The sequence below is a fragment of the Heterocephalus glaber genome, unplaced genomic scaffold (genome assembly GCF_053883595.1).
Source record: "Heterocephalus glaber isolate CG9 unplaced genomic scaffold, H.glaber_assembly_v1.0 deba00001118, whole genome shotgun sequence".
Classification (NCBI taxonomy): domain Eukaryota; kingdom Metazoa; phylum Chordata; class Mammalia; order Rodentia; family Bathyergidae; genus Heterocephalus; species Heterocephalus glaber.
This window is the reverse complement of record NW_028258196.1, coordinates 2,560,093-2,580,175: the sequence shown is the minus strand read 5'-3', so window position 1 is coordinate 2,580,175 and position 20,083 is coordinate 2,560,093. Positions and strand designations below refer to the sequence as shown.

The 20,083-nt window shown below is 42.2% G+C and overlaps 1 protein-coding gene across 5 annotated transcripts in view; it reads left to right on the top strand.

Annotated features, from left to right (window-relative positions):
• Armh4 (armadillo like helical domain containing 4) overlaps nt 1-20,083 on the top strand; it is a 186,041-nt gene that overhangs the window by 33,395 nt on the left and 132,563 nt on the right. For all 5 annotated transcript variants that reach the window (XM_021249211.2, XM_004871096.3, XM_087210145.1 and 2 more), the window contains one exon: nt 17,026-17,283. In XM_021249211.2, the coding sequence (XP_021104870.2) occupies nt 17,026-17,283 (258 nt within the window). The remainder of the gene's footprint in view (nt 1-17,025; nt 17,284-20,083) is intronic.

Sequence of the window (20,083 nt, the reverse complement as noted above, 5' to 3'; positions counted from 1 at the left end):
TCTGTGACTAGGAACAGCCTGGGACATGCTAACTACTGTCTGTCTTCTTTGTTGGAAACTGTCTGTGAAGCAGCAAGTGGCCTTCCCAGCAACGTACTCTTGAGCAAAATGAAAACTTGGGTTTTGGTAACTTTGGGCAGAAATGTTGTGATGAGTAAAGAAAACAATTTTGATGTAGAGAGGCAAAAATTATGGGTTTGAACAAACTCATAATCTCCTGTGATTCTGTTTGAGGGCTGGGCTAGTAATATTTGACGAGTGAAGTACCCTATAAGTAAAACAAAGCTGGTAAACTTGCTTGCTCTGTGTTTAGCTAACAAGGCAAGCTTGGAGGACAATGCCTGCAGAACTTTTAAGTTCTTTGGAAGTTATAAAAGCCCTATAAGTACAAAGTATTGTTGTGGGTTAGGAGGCAGCTCTTAGGAGATTTTGTTGGAGAGAGTCCAGGCAGATGGAACTGGCTCGGAGAGGCTACTGTCTAGACATAGTTTTCCCTCCCTGCCACTTGCAACAGGACATTTGTCAGTTAGAGCTCTGGGCATAGCACTTAACATCATCAGGCATCTGAGCTGTGTGGCAGTGTTACCAACACTGGTGTTGGGTGGTTTACGGCTCTAGTGTTTAACCATCTCAACTTGCCTCAAGTGCAGCAGTCTGGAATGAAGCCTCATCCAAGCCCCACTGCACACTGAGCTGTTTCAGCTGACGCCTGAGTCATGTTTCACATTCTCTGGGAGTTGGAATTCATGACGGAGGACATGCAGCAAGAACATCAGATGGATCTCAGGAACCAGGTGTAGATAAGGATGTTATGGGGAGGCCATTAACTCATGGTAGGGGACTTCAGTTGGTGCCTGACTGCATCCTGCATCCAGTGGGGTCTCTAAGCTTTCAGGGGACACTGGCTCCACAGGAGTAAAAGGCATTTATATGACATATGTCACAGGTGGATTTAGGGGTGAGGATGATAAAGTGTAGTGGGAGGGGGTTGTCTGTAAGGAGAGATGATTACTAAGAAGCCTCCATCCCTACACCTTTGGATGCTGATAGTGTTGGTGCCACTGTTTGGAGTTGTGAAATAATTGGTGGGAAATTGAGCTAGGAAACGACCTGCCTGTCCAGAGGATGCGCTTTCCATTCTCAGTGACAGGGCTGCAATTGCTCCTCGGGCTGCACTTTCCAAATCTGCTCTTCCTGCAGTCATTTTAAGGGACCCTCAGGACAAAGACAACCTTAAGTCTCTGAGCGTTGTCACTGTCTGTCATACAAGTGTATCTGTTATTAGGGTAAACCAAGAGCAATTGTTTAATTTTAGAGGTTTACTGTCTCTCTTTTTCGCCATCTCATAAAGAATAATATACGTGTGTGTGTGTGTGTGTGTGTGTTTACCTTGACCCACATGCATAGGTGGTGTTTAGATAAACAAGGAAAATTTGTGGCTTATTTAAACAAAATTGCAAAATTCAAGAGAATTTCCCTATATGCTTTGTAACCTGGTAGTGTTATTTATTTATTTATTTATTTTTAAGGGAGGAAAGATTTACTAGCTCACAGTTTGCAGAGGTTTCAGTCCATAATTGGCCGCTCCACAGAGGGGTGGCTTGGCAGGTTGGCATCACAGAGGAGAAACTGTTCATGGCAAGCAGAAGGCAGCAAAAGCAAGCAAGCAAGGGAGAAGACAAGCCTCTTTCTGTCCCTTATATTGTATCCAGGCTACTGGGAATTAGGACGATGCCAAACCAATCAGTGTACTGATCTATTAATCACACACCATTAATCCCAGCATCACACACTCTAGATTCAGTCACCTCTGAAAAAGTCTCACCTATGACCGCGTGAGGCTTTGGGGGAACATCTGGACCCAAACCCTAACATTCTGCCCCTGGCCTCGCAAAGACTCATGTACACTCCTTTACACAAAGGCAGTTAGTCCATCTCCAAGAGTTGCCAAAGTCCTAAGAGTTTCAGCATTGCTGAAAAGTCCAAGTCCCGAGTCTCCTCTGAGATTGAAGGCAAACTCTTAGCTGCAAGCCCCTGTACACATGAAAAGAAAGTTAAACTCTTCCAACAGTCAATGGCACAAGATAAACATTACTGTTCCAAAAGGTACAAATAGGGGGATACAGAGGAATGGGACCAAAGTAAGTCCAACATCCAGTAGGGGAAACATTAAATTCCATAGTTCCACTTCCAACATCCCCAGCAATCTGTGGCGAGTTGTGAACTCCAAAGGATTTTGGTGCCTCTGCCCCTTCGGCACTTTTGGTGGTTGTAGCTCTCATGGCTCCTCTCTTGGGCTGGCTCTGCTCCCTCCTTGCAGCTTTCCTCAGATGATCCATGTTCCAGGCTTCTCCAAACTTCTGGGGTCTCCAATGCACCTTCAGCTTCGCACTCACAGCTTCACACACGGCTCTCTCGGGTACCATGCCTGGCCTTGCAGGCCTTCTTCTGAAATCTGGGTGGAAGCCTTCCTGACCGCACAACTGTTGCATTCTGCCTGCGCCTAAAACCAGTACCACATGGATGATGCTGAGGTCTGCTGCCAGCTGGAGCAGTAGTAAGTAGCCAGTCTTCCCTCTCTCTTGGTTGTAGGGGTCGAGTGCCTGGATTGCTGAGCACTCTGAACCCAATCCTGAGGAACAAATTCTCTAGGCTGCCACCATTTTGGAACAGCTTCCCGAGGCTGCCATTTTGGAACAACTTCCCTAGGCCGCTGCCATTCTGGAACATGGTGTGGCTGTTGCCATTTTGGAACCTTGTACTCTGGGGCTTTTTTCTCAAAGCAAATTCTTTCACCTTTATAACTCTGAGGCTGCAAAGTGTGGAGTCCTGTTGCTTCCTGTGATGTTCTCAAACCATCTTTTCTATTTTCCTATTCCTTCTCAGTAATCAAGATCTGCTCTGCTCTATCTTTGCAGTCCACAGCTTTACTGGAGCTTCCTTTCTGGCCCAACTCAAAATGTTTTAAATCATTCTGCTGGACTTTTTGCTCCTGATTCTCAACATAGATCTTGCTAAAAGCCCCCGACAGTAGCCATGCCACTGCCTCAATATTTGAGTGCCTTGAAATTTTATCTGCAAGATTAATTAGTCCACCACCTCTAATCTCAGGCAGAGTCTCTGGACATGAACAAAAAGCACACAAACTTTCTGGCAAGCCATAACATGCATTATCTGGAGTCCAACAGCCAATGCAGTCCTTCTTCCTAGCAGAAACCTTCCCAGCCTGGTCTTTATAAGCTTTCTGGTCTTCTGATCTCTGACCAGAATCTCCCATACAGAACAGCCTAAGGCATTCCAGCCCTACTTTTTAAACTGGTAGCTCTGAATCTTCCAACAAAGTATGAACACGAGAAAAATTCAGACAAACTTTCTGTCAAGTCATAACAACATCTGGAGTCCAGCAGCCAAAGCAGTCCTTCTTCCCAGGAGAAACCTCCTGAGCCTGGTCTCTACCGGCTTTCTGGTCTTCTGAGCTCTGACCGGAATCTCCCATACAGAACAACCTAAGGCGTTCCAGAGCTGCTTCTGTAGCCAGTGTCTCTGGATCTTTCCTAACTCTTCTCCTTCCCGCAAGCCAGTTCCAAAGGCTTTTGAGCCATATGGCCAGGTAGTGTCACAGCAATGACCCCACTTCTCTGGTACCAAATTTCTGTGTTAGTTACTTTGCTCTCATTGCTGAGACAAAATACCCGACACCCAAAGTTAGAGGGGAAGGAGTTTGTTTGGCCTACAGTTTGTAGAGGTTTCAGTCCATAATCAGCTGGCTCCAAGGCCTGGATGACAAACGGGCATTGCGGAGGAGAAACAACATGCAAACACAAGGCAGCAAAGGCCACAAGAGCTCTGGTAGTGTTATTTGAACATGTTCTTCTTTACTTTTAGACCTCCAGATCAGAGATCCTGTTATTGCTTTTGGTGCAGCTGTATTTGCTGAGCATTTATGACACGGCATTGCCCTTTGTGTTCAGAGGTGTTCACAACATCACTGCTTCTCTTGAGTGTAACTGGTCAAGAAACTGGCTTCTCTTTTCAGTTTTGATGAATAGAAGATGAATGCATAGAGCTCTGGTTTGTTGTACACCTGTTGGTTTTATGTGTTGCCTTTGTGCTTGTTGTAAGATTATTCAGAGGAGTGTGTTACTGTTTGTTTAGATGTTACTTTATGTTTCCTGAGATCTGGATTTTAAAAAACTGTATCTATCCTGTTGTCAATTGATCCCTCAATCACTCCATCCATCCATCCATCCATCCATTAATTTACTAAATACTTATTGGGCTTTGGTGTTGCCAAATGATGTGCTCATCACTGCAGATTTAACAGAGGACAAAATTATTCTTCCCTTATTCCATAGTTTTCTACTTTCTGGGTCTAGGTTCTAGAAAACGCATTATTTTGCTAATATCAGGAAAGGTGATTCATACCTGTTTCATCTTTGCTCTGTAATAGTACTGTTCTGTTGGTAACTGCAGCAGGGTACAGGTGCTATATGACTAAAGGTGTTTGATGGCTATCAAATGATGGTAGGCTACTACAAAAAGGCAGAAAAAGATACTGAGAGAATAGGCTAGGTTGAAAGAGAAATCTTGTTCCATTAAGGCCTGTCTTTCTATCTTCTCTGCAGTTATTGAAACTTCCCTTTCCTATAGTTACCATCTCAGGCTTGCTCTATGATTTTCAAATACTAAAAGTAACAAATAGTAAATCTTCTTAGTTGCTTGGTGCCAAATGGTGAGGCTCATGGTACAAGGACACTTTCCTCTTTCACCACACATGTAAAGCAGAGCCCTGTCATACTTTTGAGTAGGATAAATTGTACATTACTCATGTATTTCTGAAAAGGGAGTGCTCCTTGGTTTTACTGTCAGACTCAGTGGGAGGTATTGCATGCTGGGCATTTTGGAGCAGGGAGGAGGAGAGTTTGTGACACATGTTGATCCTGGCAGTGCCCTGCAGATCACATCGTGAAGATAGAAACCTTCTTGTTGACCTAGGTCTGCTCAGTGCAGCCCTCTCTTTGAGACAAAAGGATGGGGTAAGATAAGGTGCCTCTCATTCTTGATAGTTCTACACCTTAACCAAAGATGTTGAAGACTAGCAGGAGTTGTACTGGTCAGAGAAAAGCAAAGCAAAAGTGTAAGTATCTATTATCACCATTATTCTATCAATGTGGACACCTGACGTCTGTGGGGAGCAAAGGGAACTAAAAGTAATTTTATAATGCGTCACATAGAAAGATGAGAACTAGGGTGTAGCTCAGCAGTACCCAGCATTTGTGAGGCCCTGGGTTCAATCTGAATCACTTTTAAAAAAGAAAAAAAATATGTAAAACTTTAGCTGGGCGTGGTGACTCACTTCTCTAGTCCCAGCTACTCAGAAGGCTGAGGTAGGAGGATCACCTGAGCCTGAGAGATTGGCCAACACAGCAAGACCCTACCTCTTTTTGTTTTTAAATAAATACAGCTTTTATAACAAAATGGACCAATCCCCCAAACTTTATAAAAATGAAAAAAGAGACAAAACAATAGACAGTGTAAATCTGTTGATATAAATTTCAAAACCAATGCTTTGAACAGTTTCAGCATATAAAATACCCATCTATAGGGCTGTAAAGAAAACATGAGAAAATGCTAACAACTGGGAATTGAGGTGAAGAGCATGAAAAGGTTCATTTTACTTCTTTGCTGCTTTCCTTCAGGTTTGAGACTTTTCAAAATAAAAGAATAGGAAAGGGTTAAAAATCACCCAAAGCTAATGTGTACTGTTTTGGAGTAGTCTGGGTACTAAATAACAAAGAAGATAATCATCAAACTTTGGCACAGGGCAGACTAGGGAAGAAGGGTGAACTGGTGATGACGGAGAGCCTCGAGGGGAGCTTCTGGTGCTTCCTCCCCGTGTAAATGTTTGATTTTTTGGTACCAGGAATCAAACCCGGGACCTTGCTCTTGCGAGGCAAGCGGCAGAACCACTGAACTAAATCCCCAGCCCGCTCCCTGTGTAAATGTTATGTATTTCCTTTATAATTACTTATTAAACCATACATATAAATTCTGTGCATTTTTGGATGTATATTTCACAAGAGAAAAAAACGTAAAAACAGAAAAATTGCTATACATTTGATAAACATTTTTAAAGAATAAATTTTAAAATTTGTAACAAGTAAACATTAAGTAAGGGGCCTTTGGCCAAGTGGATCTTTTTGTACTTGAGGATCAATCATTAAAAGGTACTTTCCATGGACTAATTTTTTTTTTTTTTTTGGTACCGGGGATCGAACTTGGGTTCTTGCGCTTGCGCAGCAGGCGGCAAAACCACTGAACTAAATCCCCGGCCCCCATGGACTAATTTTTAAAGGCTATTAAAATTATGTCTCTTAGTTTTACATGAGATAGTTTTTGTTTGAGACAGTCTTAGGTCAGGCTGGCCTTGAACTCACTCTGTAGCCCAGGCTGGCGTTGAACTCGCAGCAATCCTCCTGCCTCAGCCTCCTGAGTGCTGGGATTACAGGCATGTGCCACCATACCTGGCTTAGATAGTTCTTATACAACCATGAATTCTGAATCTTATTAAATTTGATATTAGGTAATACATTCTTCTAGGTAATTCCCATGAACTGCAGCATGACACCCTGATTTTATCTGCTTTTTGGCAGGTATCCTAGTATATGCAGCTTAAAATTTTGTCTTAAGAGAACTCTAGATAAAAGTTTTACAATTATGTAAATATCATACTTAATTCATATTGTTCATATGTGACTTTTGCCTATTTTCTTTAGCTTTTTCTGACTTCCTCATTGGGATTTAACAGTATTTTTTTGTGTGACACTGTCAAAGGCAAAAAGTGATCAGAATTTCACATTCCTAGACTGACTTTTAATGTACGTTACATTAATTCACTTGATTATCACCTGTGTCATCTAAATCATTATCAAAATCTGTTATCACTTTCTTCATTCCTTTTCAGCTTCTTTTATGATTGGATCTTTGATTATTTTCAATATTTTCTGTCTTTTGTGGTTCTTTATTAAACGGAATAACAATGTCTTCTTTCTTTCCACATTTTGCACAGACTTCAAGTTCGCAGGCACATGGTCTACACATGTGGTAAGACTCCTTCACAGTCTTCTGTAACATTTAACGCATTTTTCGGTTTTGATAATGGTTTATATTTGCTGTATTTTACCTGCCATTCAAGAACTTCTTTACAACACTGACATACTCCATCATGAAGTTTTGCATTAATTTTCTCTTAAAATGTTTTAGCCATCATAGTCCATGAAACATGTACATTTTAGACTAAGTGATGTTATCCCTGCTGTAAGCACGCTGCTGTTAGACAACACATCTTTCATAATATAACACAGCAATCCAAATGGGATGGAGACTGTAACTTCCCAGCCTTTGAGCTCCCAGTCAGCACATGTGACTCCCAGCAGAGGTCAAAGATCGACCTCCCACCCTCTGGCTCCAGGTGCGGGATACTTCACACTGCCCTGGTGCCGCTGAGGCCCCAAGACCTTACCTCTGTAAAAGAATTAATTAATGAAAAAAAGGAATAAAGAAGTGCTACTCCTTTTAGCTTCTGACCAGTTCTTGTGTCTAGGAGGAAGGTCCGCATAGTTCTCACACAGTTCTGATGATCCTCGATAGCTTTTCCATACCCATTGCCCTGTGTTTTCACGGTCCAGCCTCCCGCTCAGCTGTTCTCTAGTTAGAGTCCTGGGTGCATCTTTATAATTCTCTCTTCCCACGCTCACATCCCTCCTGACCCTCTCTCCACCCAGCCAGATGTGCTGTTGGTCAAAGTGCTCAGTGGATCGACCTCTCCTCCCAGGGCGGCACTCGAGGGTTGAGAGCAGCTGCGAAAAGCACGCAGGCGAGGCCACCTTAGATCCATGTCGTGTGTCCCAGGGCTGCCCAGCTGTGCCGCTCTCCTGTGTGCAAGATGACTGCTTCACACGCTCCCCTCTCACCTCCAACCTCCGACAGGTCTCCTCCTACCCAGTTTCTTTCTGGACTGAGACCATAGAGAGACGGAGACACCTTTCCATATTCCCACCGCCCAAGTTGCCTGGCTGCATCAGGGCCTGTGTGCTCTGCCTGTCCTTGTACCTGAGCAGCCCGTGCCCTGCTCCCTGCCCCTTCGCAAGAGTGGAGAAGCCCCCATTCCCTGGTGTCCGAGTGCAGGCTCCGGTCTGAGTACCTTCCGTGCTAAGGCAGATTGACCACGGAGCTTTCTCCGGCTGTAACCCCATGTCTGTTTTCGGAGTGTTCTGTGTTTGCTGTGTTGACCTCTTCATTTCACGTTTTCTTTTGAACTTCTCCAGCTTGGCTTTCATCTTTCATTCCGTGGAAGTGACTGTTTTCTAATCCAGAGCGTCACTCTCACATTTCTTAGCTGGCCCCTCAAAAAGGCTTCACTCATTTGCCTCCTTTGACACCGCACTTGTCGATTTTTCTCCCGGCTTGGCATCCCCTCTCTGTCTCCTTTGCTGGACCCCTCTGCTGGCCAACCTCTCTGTGGTGGCTTGCCTGGGCTTTGGGCTGGATCACTACCCTTTCTGTTCCCACTGACACTGCTCTATTTTAACTTTTATGGACTTCCGGCATTTCTATTTGGATATCATAGGTATGGCCATTACACAACTAATAAATACACCTCAAAATTCTTGATTTTGTTCTTTGTCTTTTAGTTCTCATCTTCAATACTGTGGTATCTCCTGCCTGCACCTTACACTGTAATTGCCTGCAGGGCTCTACCTTCAGATTCCTTGGCAAATCTGCCCCCTCACCCCTTCCCAGAATACACCCAAGTCCAAGACACCCTCACGTATCCCTGAGTTTTAAATGGCCTCCTAGTGGATCGTCCTGCTTCCTCTCTTCCTCTGAGGCAGCCTGTCTCCCACCAGAAGCTAGAGGCATCCTTTAAAAGTGTAGCTCCAATCTTGCCCTGCCTCCGTCTCCCACCTCCTTTCCTGTGTTCTCTCTGCGCCCCTGCCAGCCCAGTCTTCTTTGTCACTCTTCAAACACAGCGGGTACAGGTGAACCTGAGAACATGCTCACTGCTGAGAATGTCCTTCCTGTAGACAATGACCTCAGTTAAACAGTGGAATTCATTATTTGAGTACGGTCTTTATTCAAACTGCACTTTAGCGGAAAAGCTTTCCTAAATCTCCTCATCTAAAATAACAGCAGCTCACATTTTTCAGTCTTCTCCACAGTTTTGAGTAGAGTGTAGTGCTGGGCATCTGTTGGCGTGTCTGTTGGCGTGTATCTCCCTGAGAGGTATATCAGATCCAGGAAGGCAGAAGTGTTCTTGCTTTATCCCTGGTCCCTGGAACAGCACCCGTTAGGAACATGATAAATGTCTGTTTAAATTTTGGAATAGTGACAGGTATTAAGGACTATAATGTTAAAAGACATAAATTTCAGCGTGTTTTATTTTAAGGTGAGTTTTTAAAAAAAGTTTATAAGAGATGTTTTCCTGTTTAGACCTCAAGGTGATCTGGGGACAAATAAATGTGACACCCCCCCCCAACAGCTTCAATGCTTGATGTTCAAAAAGCTCAGAATCTTTGTGTTAAATGCGTTATTTATTCAACGGAAAGAATGTGTTTGCCCTTTTTAAACTTCTGACAAATTGTAATATGTAAGAAGTTTAGAGGGCCGAGGATTTAGCTCAGTGTTTTGCTGCCTTGCAAGCGCAAGGACCTGAGTTTGATCCCTGGTACCAAAAAAAAAAAAGCTTAGAAAAAAAGATGTGATTATGTAAAAATGTGGGAAAATTGTGGGAAAAGAATTAAAAGCCACTTGCCAAATAAATATATTCTTTTTTTTTGTATTAAATTCTTTTATTGGTACATTGTAGGTATACAATACATTTACATTTTTCATTGGGAATTGTACCTGTACATAATGCATCTTGGTTCTTATTTTTTCCCCATTCCTAGCCCTCCCTTCACGCCCTCCACCCTTCCCTATTTACAAAGACTTTATTTCCGTTTTTTCCATTTCTCATCATTTTTCCTTTCCCTTCTTTCCTTTCCCCTGCCCCTCCCACTACCCCTACCCCTTTGGACCTTTTCTTCCTATTTTGCATTATCGATTATTCATTCTAATCATTGGTACATTTTAGGTATACGATATAATGACAGTCATCATTGGAAATTTGCACCTTTACATAGTCTCTCTTGGTTCTTATTTTTCACCCTTGCCCAGCCCTCCCTTCAACCCCTCCGGTTCTCTCTATTTACAAAGATTTTGTTCCTATTTTTCCATTTTCTCATATTAATCCCATTCCCTTCTATCCTTTCTTCTAGCCCTCCCACTTCCTTCCCCTTTGCCCCTTTTCTTCCTATTTCACATGACCTATTATACATTTAGCCCTTATTTACATTTTCAGTTTCTCAAACCAGAAAAACTATTTGGAATTTACACATGTGTGTCCTATTTATTTCACTTAAGAGTATCGCCTCAATGTGCATCCACTTACCTATAAATGTCTCTAATTTCTCATTTTTTATGGCTGAGTAGTACTCCATTTTATAAAAAAGAAAAAACACATTTTCTTTATCCAGTCTCCAGTTGATGGGCATTTGGGCTGTTTCCAAGTTTTAGCTATCACAAACTGTCCTGCTATGAACATGGGTGCACATATATCACTGTGGTAAGATTCTTTTAATTCTTTGGGGAAGATCCCCAGCAGTGGAATAGCAGGGTCAAATGCGACTTCCAGTCCTAGTTCTTTGAGGTATCTCCATACTGATTTCCACAGTGATTGCACCAGTCTACACTCCCACCAGCAGTGGAGCAGGGTTCCTCTTTCCCCACAGCCCCGCCGACATTTGTTATTGGTTGATTTCACGATAGCAGCCATTCTTTCTGGAGTGAAGTGGAATCTCAGCTTTGTTTTCATTTGCATCTCTCGAATGACCAGTGATGTTGAACATTTCTTCATGTATTTATTTGCTATTTCTACTTCTTTGTCTGAGAAATGTCTGTTCATTTCAGATGCCCATTTTTGGATTGAGTCTTTACATTTGGGAGGTCTGATCTTTTTAAGCTCTCTATAGATTCGAGATAGTAGACTTTTGTCTGAGGAAGAGCAGGTGAAGATTTTTTCCCACAGTGTGGGTTGTCTCTTCACACTGCTGGTGGTTTCTCTTGCTGTGCAGAAGCCATTTAATAAGAAGAGATCCCACTTGTTGATTGTTTGTGCTAGTTCACGGACAACTTAGGTTTTGTTCATAAAATCTTTTCCTACACCGATGTCTTCAAGAGTTCTACCTAACCTCTGTTCCAACTGATTCAGAGTTTCTATTTTAATATTTAGATCTTTAATCCATTTTGATTTTAGTTTAGTGCATGGTGAGAGAGACAGGTCTAGTTTTAATCTTTGGCAAGTTGAAGCCCAATTTTTCCAGCACCATTTATTAAAGAGGCTGTCTTTCCACCAGTGAGGGTGTTTGGCTCCTTTATCGAAGATGAGATGGCTGAGTGTGTCTGGAGTTGTTTCTGCATCTTCTAATCTGTTCCACTGGTCCTCGGGTCTGTTTCTTTGTCAGTACCATGCTGTTTTTATCACAGTAGCTTTGTAGTATAGTTTCAGGTAGGGGATTGTGATACCCCCTGCCATGTCTCTGTTACCTAGAATTGCTTTTGCTATTCTGGGTCTCTTCTTGTTCCAAATGAATTTTTGGATTTTTTTCTCGAGGTCTGTGAAGTATGCTGCTGGGATCTCAATTGGAATTGCATTGAATCTATATAGCAGTTTTGGAAGTATGGCCATTTTCACTATATTAATCCTTCCTACCCAGGAGCAGGGGATGTCTGTCCATTTTCTGATATCATCTTCAATCTCTCTTTTCAGAGTGCCATAGTTTTCAGAGAAGAGGTCTTTGATTTCTTTCGTTAGGATGATTCCTAGGTATTTCAGTTTTTTGGATGCTATTGTGAAAGGAATTATTTGCCCTATTTCTCTCTCAGCCTGTCATTGGTGTAGAGGAAAGCTATTGATTTTTGTGTGTTGACCTTATAACCAGCTACTTGACTGAATTTTGTTATTAAGTCTAGAAGACTTTTGGTGGAGTTCTTGGGGTCTTCTATATAGAGTATCATGTCATCTGCAAATAATGACAATTTAACTTCTTCATTACCTATCTTTATTCCTTTTATTTCTTTCTCTTGTCTAATTGCCATGGTTAATGTTTCCAGAACTATATTGAACAAGAGTGGTGATAGTGGACATCCTTGTCTTGTTCCTGATTTTAGTGTGAAGGATTTCAGTTTTTGACCATTTAGTATGATATTGGCTATTGGTTTTTCGTAGATGGCTTCTATCAGTTTGAGGTAGAGACCATCTATTCCAATATTTTGTAGGGTTTTTATCATAAATGCATGTTGGATTTTGTCAAATGCTTTTTCTGCATCTATGGAGATAATCATATGGTTTTTGTCCTTGGCTCTATTGATACAGTGTATTACATCGATTGATTTGTGTATGTTGAACCATCCCTGCATCCCTGAGATGAATCCCACTTGATCAGGGTGTATGATCTTCTTGATGATATTCTGCATTCTGTTTGCCAATATCTTATTAAGGATTTTTGCATCTGTGTTGATTAGTAAGATTGGCCTATAGTTCTCCTTTTTGGTTGGGTCTTTCTCTGCTTTGGAGATCAAGGTGATGATTGCTTCCAGGAATGACTTTGGGAGTATTGCTTCCCTTTCCATTTCATTGAAGAGTTTAAAGAGTAGTGGCAGTAGTTCCTCTCTAAATGTCTTGTAGAATTCAGCAGTGAAGCCATCAGGACCTGGGATTTTCTCAGTTGCTAAGTTTTAGTTACGTTTTCAGTTTCATTGGTTGATATTGGGTTGTTTAGAATTTTTAGGTCTTCTTCGTTCCACTTTGGTAATTCATATGTATCTAGGAATCTGTCCATTTCTTCTGTGTTGTCCATCTTATTGGCGTATAGGTTCTGGAAGTAGGTATTGATGATCCTCTGGATTTCTGCTGGGTCTGTTGGAATTTCACCCTTTTCTTCCTAATTGCATGGATTTGGGCCTTTTCTTTCCTTTTTCTGACAAGGTTGGCTAAAGGTTTGTCAATTTTGTTGATTCTTTTGAAGAACCAACTCTTGGCTTCATTCATTTTTTTGTATCATTCTCTTAGTCTCCATTGCATTGATTTCTCCTCTGATCTTTATAATTTCCTCCCCTGTATGAGCTTTGGGGTTGTCCTGCTCTTCTTTTTCTAGAAGCTTGAGGTTCAGCATCAGGTTGTTTAATTGGGCTTGTTCTGTTTTCCTAATATGCGTATTCACTGCTATGAATTTCCCTCGTAAGACTGCTTTCATTGTGTCCCATAGATTCCGATATGCTGTATTGTCATTGTCATGTAATTGAGGTAACTGTCTGATTTGTTCTTTAATTTCCTCTGTGACCCATTGGTTATTCAGAAGTGTGTTGTTCAATTTCCATGTGTTTATGAAATTTTGAGTTTCTTTTGCTATGGATCTCCAATTTCATCACACTGTGGTCTGATAATATACAGGGGATAACTTCAATTCCTTTGCACTTACTTAAACATGTTGTATGTGTGAGTATGTGGTCTATTTTTGGAGAATGACCCACGTGCAGCTGAGAAGAATGTGTATTCTAATTTTGTGGGGTGGAAGACTCTGTAAACATCTGTTAAGTTCATTTGTTCAAGAGTTTGATTGAGTTCTAGTATTTCCTTACTTATTTTTAGTCTAGTTGATCTATCTCTTTGTGACAGTGGGGTGTGGAGGTCCCCCACTACAATTGTATTAGTGCATATATGACTTTTCATGTCCGTTAATATTTGTTTTATATAGTAGAGCTCACTAGTTTTTGGTGCATAGATATTTATGATTGTCATCTCTTCCTCTTGGAGTTTTCCCTTTACAAGGATGTAGTGTCCTTCTTCATCTCTCTTCATCAGTGTGGGTTTGAAATCTACTTGATCTGCAAAGAGGATAGCTACTCCTGCTATTTTTCAGGTTCCCGTTGCATGGAGTATTGTTTTCCACCCTTTAACTTTCAGTCTGTGAGTTTCCTTTTGAATTAAGTGTGTTTCTTGTATGCAGCATATTGTTGGATTTTGCTTCTTGACTCATTCTGCCAGTCTATTTCTTTTGATTGGTGAATTGAGACCATTAACACTGATGGTTATAACTGAAACGTATTGACTTGTCATTGCCATGACTTTTTCTTTTTGTTGGGTTCTCCCCCTTTCCATTTAATTTCTTGTCATGCCAGATGGGTTCATTCTACTTTGCTTCCTGGGGTTGTGATCCTCATTGTTTGTTCCTAGGATATTGTGTAAAATTCTTTGGAGTGCTGGTTTGGTATTCACGAAGTTCCTAAGGTGCTCTTTGTCATGAAAGTATCTTATTTCTCCATCAATTTTGCAAGATAGTTTTGCAGGGTACATCAATCTGGGTTGGAGGCTGTTTTCTTTTAGGGCTTGGAATATGTCACTCCAAGCTCTTCTTGCCTTGATGATTTGTGTTGAGAAGTCTGCTGTGATTCTGATGGGCTTTCCTTTGTATGTGATTTGTTTCTTTTCTCTGACTGCTTGGAGAACTTTGTTCTTCTGTTGTGTTTCTGGAATCTTAACAATTATATGCCTATGTGTAGATGTTTTTTGATCAAGGCTATTTGGAGTCCTATATTCCTGACTTATCTGTATGTCAAGCTCTTTTCCCCTGCTTGGGAAGTTTTCTGCCATTATTTTTGTGAAGAGATTTTTTTTTATGTCATCTGCACTCTCTCCTGTTTCTTCATTGAGCCCAATCAGTCTTATGTTATTCTTCTTTGCATCATCTAGCAGCTGCTGGATTGATTTCTCATGTTCCCTTATAATTTTGAAGCAATTTTTCTTTTCCTGGTCCCTAATTGCAATCTTATCTTCTATATCTGAAATTCTGTCCTCACATTGGCTCATTCTGCTGTGTAGACTTTCAATGGAGTTTTTCATGTCCTGGAAATCTATTTGCATCTGTTTTATGGATTCCATTTGTTTCTTATGTTGGGATTCCATCATGTTCCTCAGCTCCTGTTTAGATTTATTAATCTTGTCTTGCACTAGGGCCACCATTTCCCCTATTATCTGAGAAATTTTTGTGATTTCATTTTTTCCAGATCCCCTTTTGTTGCCAGTTCAGTGGGTCCAGGTGGTTGAGTATCAGAGTGTTCTATCTCATTTCCCTTTGGGGTTGCTGTAGGTGATCTGGAAGTCTGGTTTTGAGACTTATTTATGTGTTTTCTCATTTCGACTGGGGCAGGGGGCTGTTAGCGCCTGCACGGATAACCTCCTCTGAGCTGGGTGAGGTGGGACAGGGGCCGGGAGCAGCGTTAGGGATGGTGACCCAAAAGCCCTTTCCTGTGGGCTGGGAGCAGCGTGAGGGATGGTGGCTGGGAAGCCCATTCCTCTGGACCAGGAGCAGTGGGATGGTGGCTCAGAAGCCCTTACCTCTGGGCCGGGAGTGGTGGGAGGGATGGTGGCCTGGAGGCCCCTTCCTCTGGGCCAGGAGCAGTGGGACAGAAGGTGGCCCTAAAGCCCTTTCCCCTGGGCTGGGAGCAGCGGGAGGGATGGTGACCAAGAAGCCCCTTCCTCTGGACCAGGAGCAGTGGGATAGCAGCTCAGAAGCCCCTACCTCTGGGCCGGGAGTGGCGGGACTCAGTACCTTGGTCTGGTGGTCTGGTGTCCTCTGCGTCTTTGTAGTGTGGAACCAGGTGGCTGCCTGTCTGCAGTGGGGTGATTCGGTGTCTTCAGCGCGACTTGGGACCTCAGTAGGGCGTGCACAGACCTGCCTGTCTGCAGTGGGCTGATTCGTTGTATTCCAGGTGACTGGGGACCTTGGTAGGGCGTGGGCAGACCTTGCCTGTCTGCAGCGGGGTGATTTGGCATCTTCCGCGCGACCCAAATAAACATATTCTTATGGTAAAAAAAATAAAGGTAAGAGTTAATGTTTCTTAAAACTTAAAAAACCTCTGGACATGGAAGGAAAGGGCTCTGTGTGGAGAAAATTGTCTAAAAGCAGTAAAAGAGAGTCCCAGGCTTCCTGGGAGGCTTTAGCTGTCCCTGCCCCTCTGTCCTCCCCCAGAAAGATGGAGTCCCTGTTGTGGTCACCACTGTGGTGGGGCCGGTGGGGGCCAAAGGTGAGGACTTGGATGTCGCTGAGTGCTTGTCAGGGCTTCAGAGGCACAGCCACGGTGAGGAGGCAGCTCGAAGTCTTCCTGGAAAATCGAAACTGGGGAACAACACTGTTGGGATCTTATTTTCCTTAAGCCCATGTCACCTGAAGCAATGAAAATGACCACTGCTGTCAGTGTCAACTTCTGGGATGATGGCAGTGGTGGGATTTTCTGACTGTCCTGAATAATGATCCCATTTCCCAGTTCCCCATGGAGTAGGGCTGGAAATGCTGGCTCCATGGTTCCTCGTTTCCTAGTGACCCTCCATCACCCTCCACAGGGAGACAGAGCCAAGAGCGGAGTTCTTTCCTGCTCACTCAACACAGCTGTGAGTTCTACTCACTGATGTGCAAGAACAGAAAGAAAACCATGCCTAAATGATGAATTATTGTCTTTAATGTTATGAGCTATAAAGGGAGGGGAACAAATCATTTAAAATTCTGTTGCTATTTTGGTGTATTTTCTAATAGATAAACCCTTCATGACCTGAATACAGAAATGGGAAGGTTTCCTACCCTTGCAAAGATACATTGTTCTGATAACAAATCATAATACCTGAACTTTAACTCCCAATAAACATGATGCATGGTGCGTGTCTGACCTAACTGTGACTTTGAAAGTTTAAAATATGGTGTGTTTGATGGGCACAAAATCCCACAAAACTCACTTTTGGCCATAAAAGTTGGTTTTAAGAGGTCAAGCGCAATGAAGGTTCAGAGCTTGGATCATTTCAGGAGTTTGCTTTGTTTGAGAATGTGCTCCTTGTTCTGTCTTCATGTTTCCATTTGATTTCCTTTTGCCCAGAGGGAGAAGATGACGAGGATGAAGAGGATGAAGAAGATGAGGATGAAGAGGAGGAAGAGGAGGAGGAAGAAGAGGAAGATAAAGATGCAGACTCCCTAGATGAGAGCTTCGATGGTGACAGTGACCTGCCAGGCTTTACTCTCGCTGGTGACACATCGCAGGAGCCTGGCTTGGAGCAGGGAAATAGGGACCCATTGGCGGGAGCCACCTACCAGGTGCCAGATGCCATCGAGTGGGAGCAACAGAATCAAGGCCTGGGTGAGAGGCTGCCTACTTCTCTTTCTTCCCTCCCTCCTCCTTTTATTTTCCTAAGGTGACCATTTTCACTGAGCAGAATGATTTTTTTCCTATGGTTATGAGTGGTTCACTTGGGAAAAATTGTGTTCTTAAACAGTGGACTCCAGTCTCCTGCTGCTCCTTATGAGTATTGTCACCTGGGTTTGGAAGGAATTTCATTTTTCCTTGCTAGCAATGAAATAGCTTAGGAGGACTTGCAAGTGTGTGTAATCAGTATGTTGCCCCAGCAGCACAGATGGACTGGAATAATAAAACAAATGGATGTTGTCACCCTCTTCCCTGTCAAATTCATTCTCGGGGAAGAAGCTTCCCTGGGGCTGGTGAGCATTTAGGGAGCCTAATAACTCTCCTGTTCACCGTCAGACACAGTCTCATCTCAGCAGTCAGCACACAGACAGCCTCTTCTTGCTTCTCTTGTGCGTGGTTCATGTTTGCCATGAGACACCTTGATCAGGTGTCTCCACGTGGCACTCCTGCCGTGCCCCAGGGAAGGTCCCCAACCTGTCACTTTTCTCTCTTGTCAGGGGAGACAAAGTCAGCTCTGAGTGAGAGGAACCCTTTCCTGACTTGAGGTAGAAGTATCTTCTTCTCTAGAGAAATCACCTTTATAAAATTCTCTAGCAGCTGGGTCTGTTTATACCTTCAGTGTGGCAGATAGTAAGTCAAAGAGTCATATTACCAGTTTTGGGAATATTTTATTGTAAATTTGAATGTTGATCTGGGAATTTGCTTTGAATGTAATTATGGGATTGTTACCCTATGGGTTGGCATAAAATTTGTAGCTGAAGTGTAGCTGGGATTTTTCTGTGGAATATGCATATAGGAAAGAGAGAGGATGATAAAGGATGGTCATTCAGTGGGCAGCCAGGCATTATTGTGCCTCTAATATTTACCAAATTACAAATGCAGCATGTTTTCCGCAATAATTACTTTAAAAGGTATCAAATAAATGAAAAGCTTATAAACACATAAAATATTATACTATCAAAATATTATAAAATAAACACAAAATATGAGCTCTGGCCTTGAACAAGTGAACAAATATTTAGTAAGCAAAACTCCTATATGTACAGGTTGAAATGAATGAAATAAAATGCAAAATGGGAATATAATTTACTACAGAGCAAGTTAGAAACAAAGACGAAAGTCTGTATGTAAAAGTGACTATAGGTGGGGACTTTATACTGTGGAAGTATCGTGTAAGTTAGGTAGTCTTTTTACTATGGATAGGATGAGTATTTTTAAAAATTAATTTTATTGGTACATTTTAGGTGTACAATATAATGACAGTCATCATTGGAAATTTGCACCTTTATATAATCTCTCTTGGTTCTTATTTTCCCCCCTTCCCCTGCCCTCCCTTCAACCCCTCCATCCCTCCCTATTGACAAAGACTTTGTTTCCATTTTTGCATTTTCTCATATTAATTCCATTCCCTTCTTCAGTTTTCAGTTTCTCATACTAGAGCAACTATTTGGTATTTACACATGTGTATAGGATGAGTATTTGAGACTGCAGCACTTTGCTGGAGAGATGAGTGGAAGAGAGAGAGAGAGAGAGAGAGAGAGGGAGAGAGAGAGAGAGGGAGAGAGAGAGAGAGAGGAAATGGCCTTTCTATAGAAATAAGGAGTTCACATGACATCTACCCCTGAGTTGTGGTCAAAGCAACCAACTTTCCTCACTTACGAAGTTGGCTTGTCACCGACGAATATTTATAAGTAATTGGACAGACTATGGAGCTTAGAAAAATATGGAGAGTCATTGGTTTAAAGCTGCAATGATCATTTTTTTGTGTGGCCTTATCATGCCTCCCAACACAATTTTGCTGCTGCATAGTAGTTGGACTTTTAAGGAATCGACTTTCTTGAGGCATAGCATATACAAACTGCACCCACTGAGGTGCACAGTTCATTGCATTTTGACCACTGTCACCCTCGAACCTCTGCCTGTCCCAGGGCAGAAAGTTTCTTCCCGTCTCTCATCCCACCCTGGGGATTGCCTGCCCTTTGCAGTACCTCCCTTGGCTCCGGCTCCAGCACTGTGCTACTTTTGTCACTACAGATGATTCTACAGCATCCAGAATTCTGTATAGAGAAATCATATGGTACACGGGACGAGATCAAAGCATATGGTGAATGTTAAATTAAAAACATTGTTACAGTAAAGAACACTAATGCCATTAATCCCTCTCACAATATTACCCCTCGCTTCAAACACCCTTACCCTATCATTCTTGCTACTTTTTGAAGTGGCTCTGGAAGTCCTTTCTCATGAGTGCCATTAGTTGCATTGTCCTGGCTGCCATGATGTCCTGAATTGATTCAAAATGTTTACCTTTCATAGTTATTTTGACTTTGGGGAAGAGCCAGAAATTTCACAGTGCTAGAGCCAGTAAATAAGGTGGTTGAGGACACACTGTCATGTTTTTATTTGACAGAAATTGCTGTAAATGGTGTAAAATTTGACAGAAATTGCTGTAAATGGTTGATTAATGAGAGGGATAACAAAATATGGTGAATGTTTTTATTAAAAACATTTATTACAGTAAAAGACACATTGGCATTAATCTCCCTCAAAATACTCCAGATATTTCCTCCTCACTTTGAACATATCCCTCTGTTCTTGGCAATGTGTAATAAGGTTTTTAATGTAAACATTCTTCTTCCACTGAACACAATGATTTCAAGATTCAACTGTATCAATCAGTAATTTGTCCTTTGTCATAGCTGGGTAGTATTCAGTTGTGGGAACTACCACATTT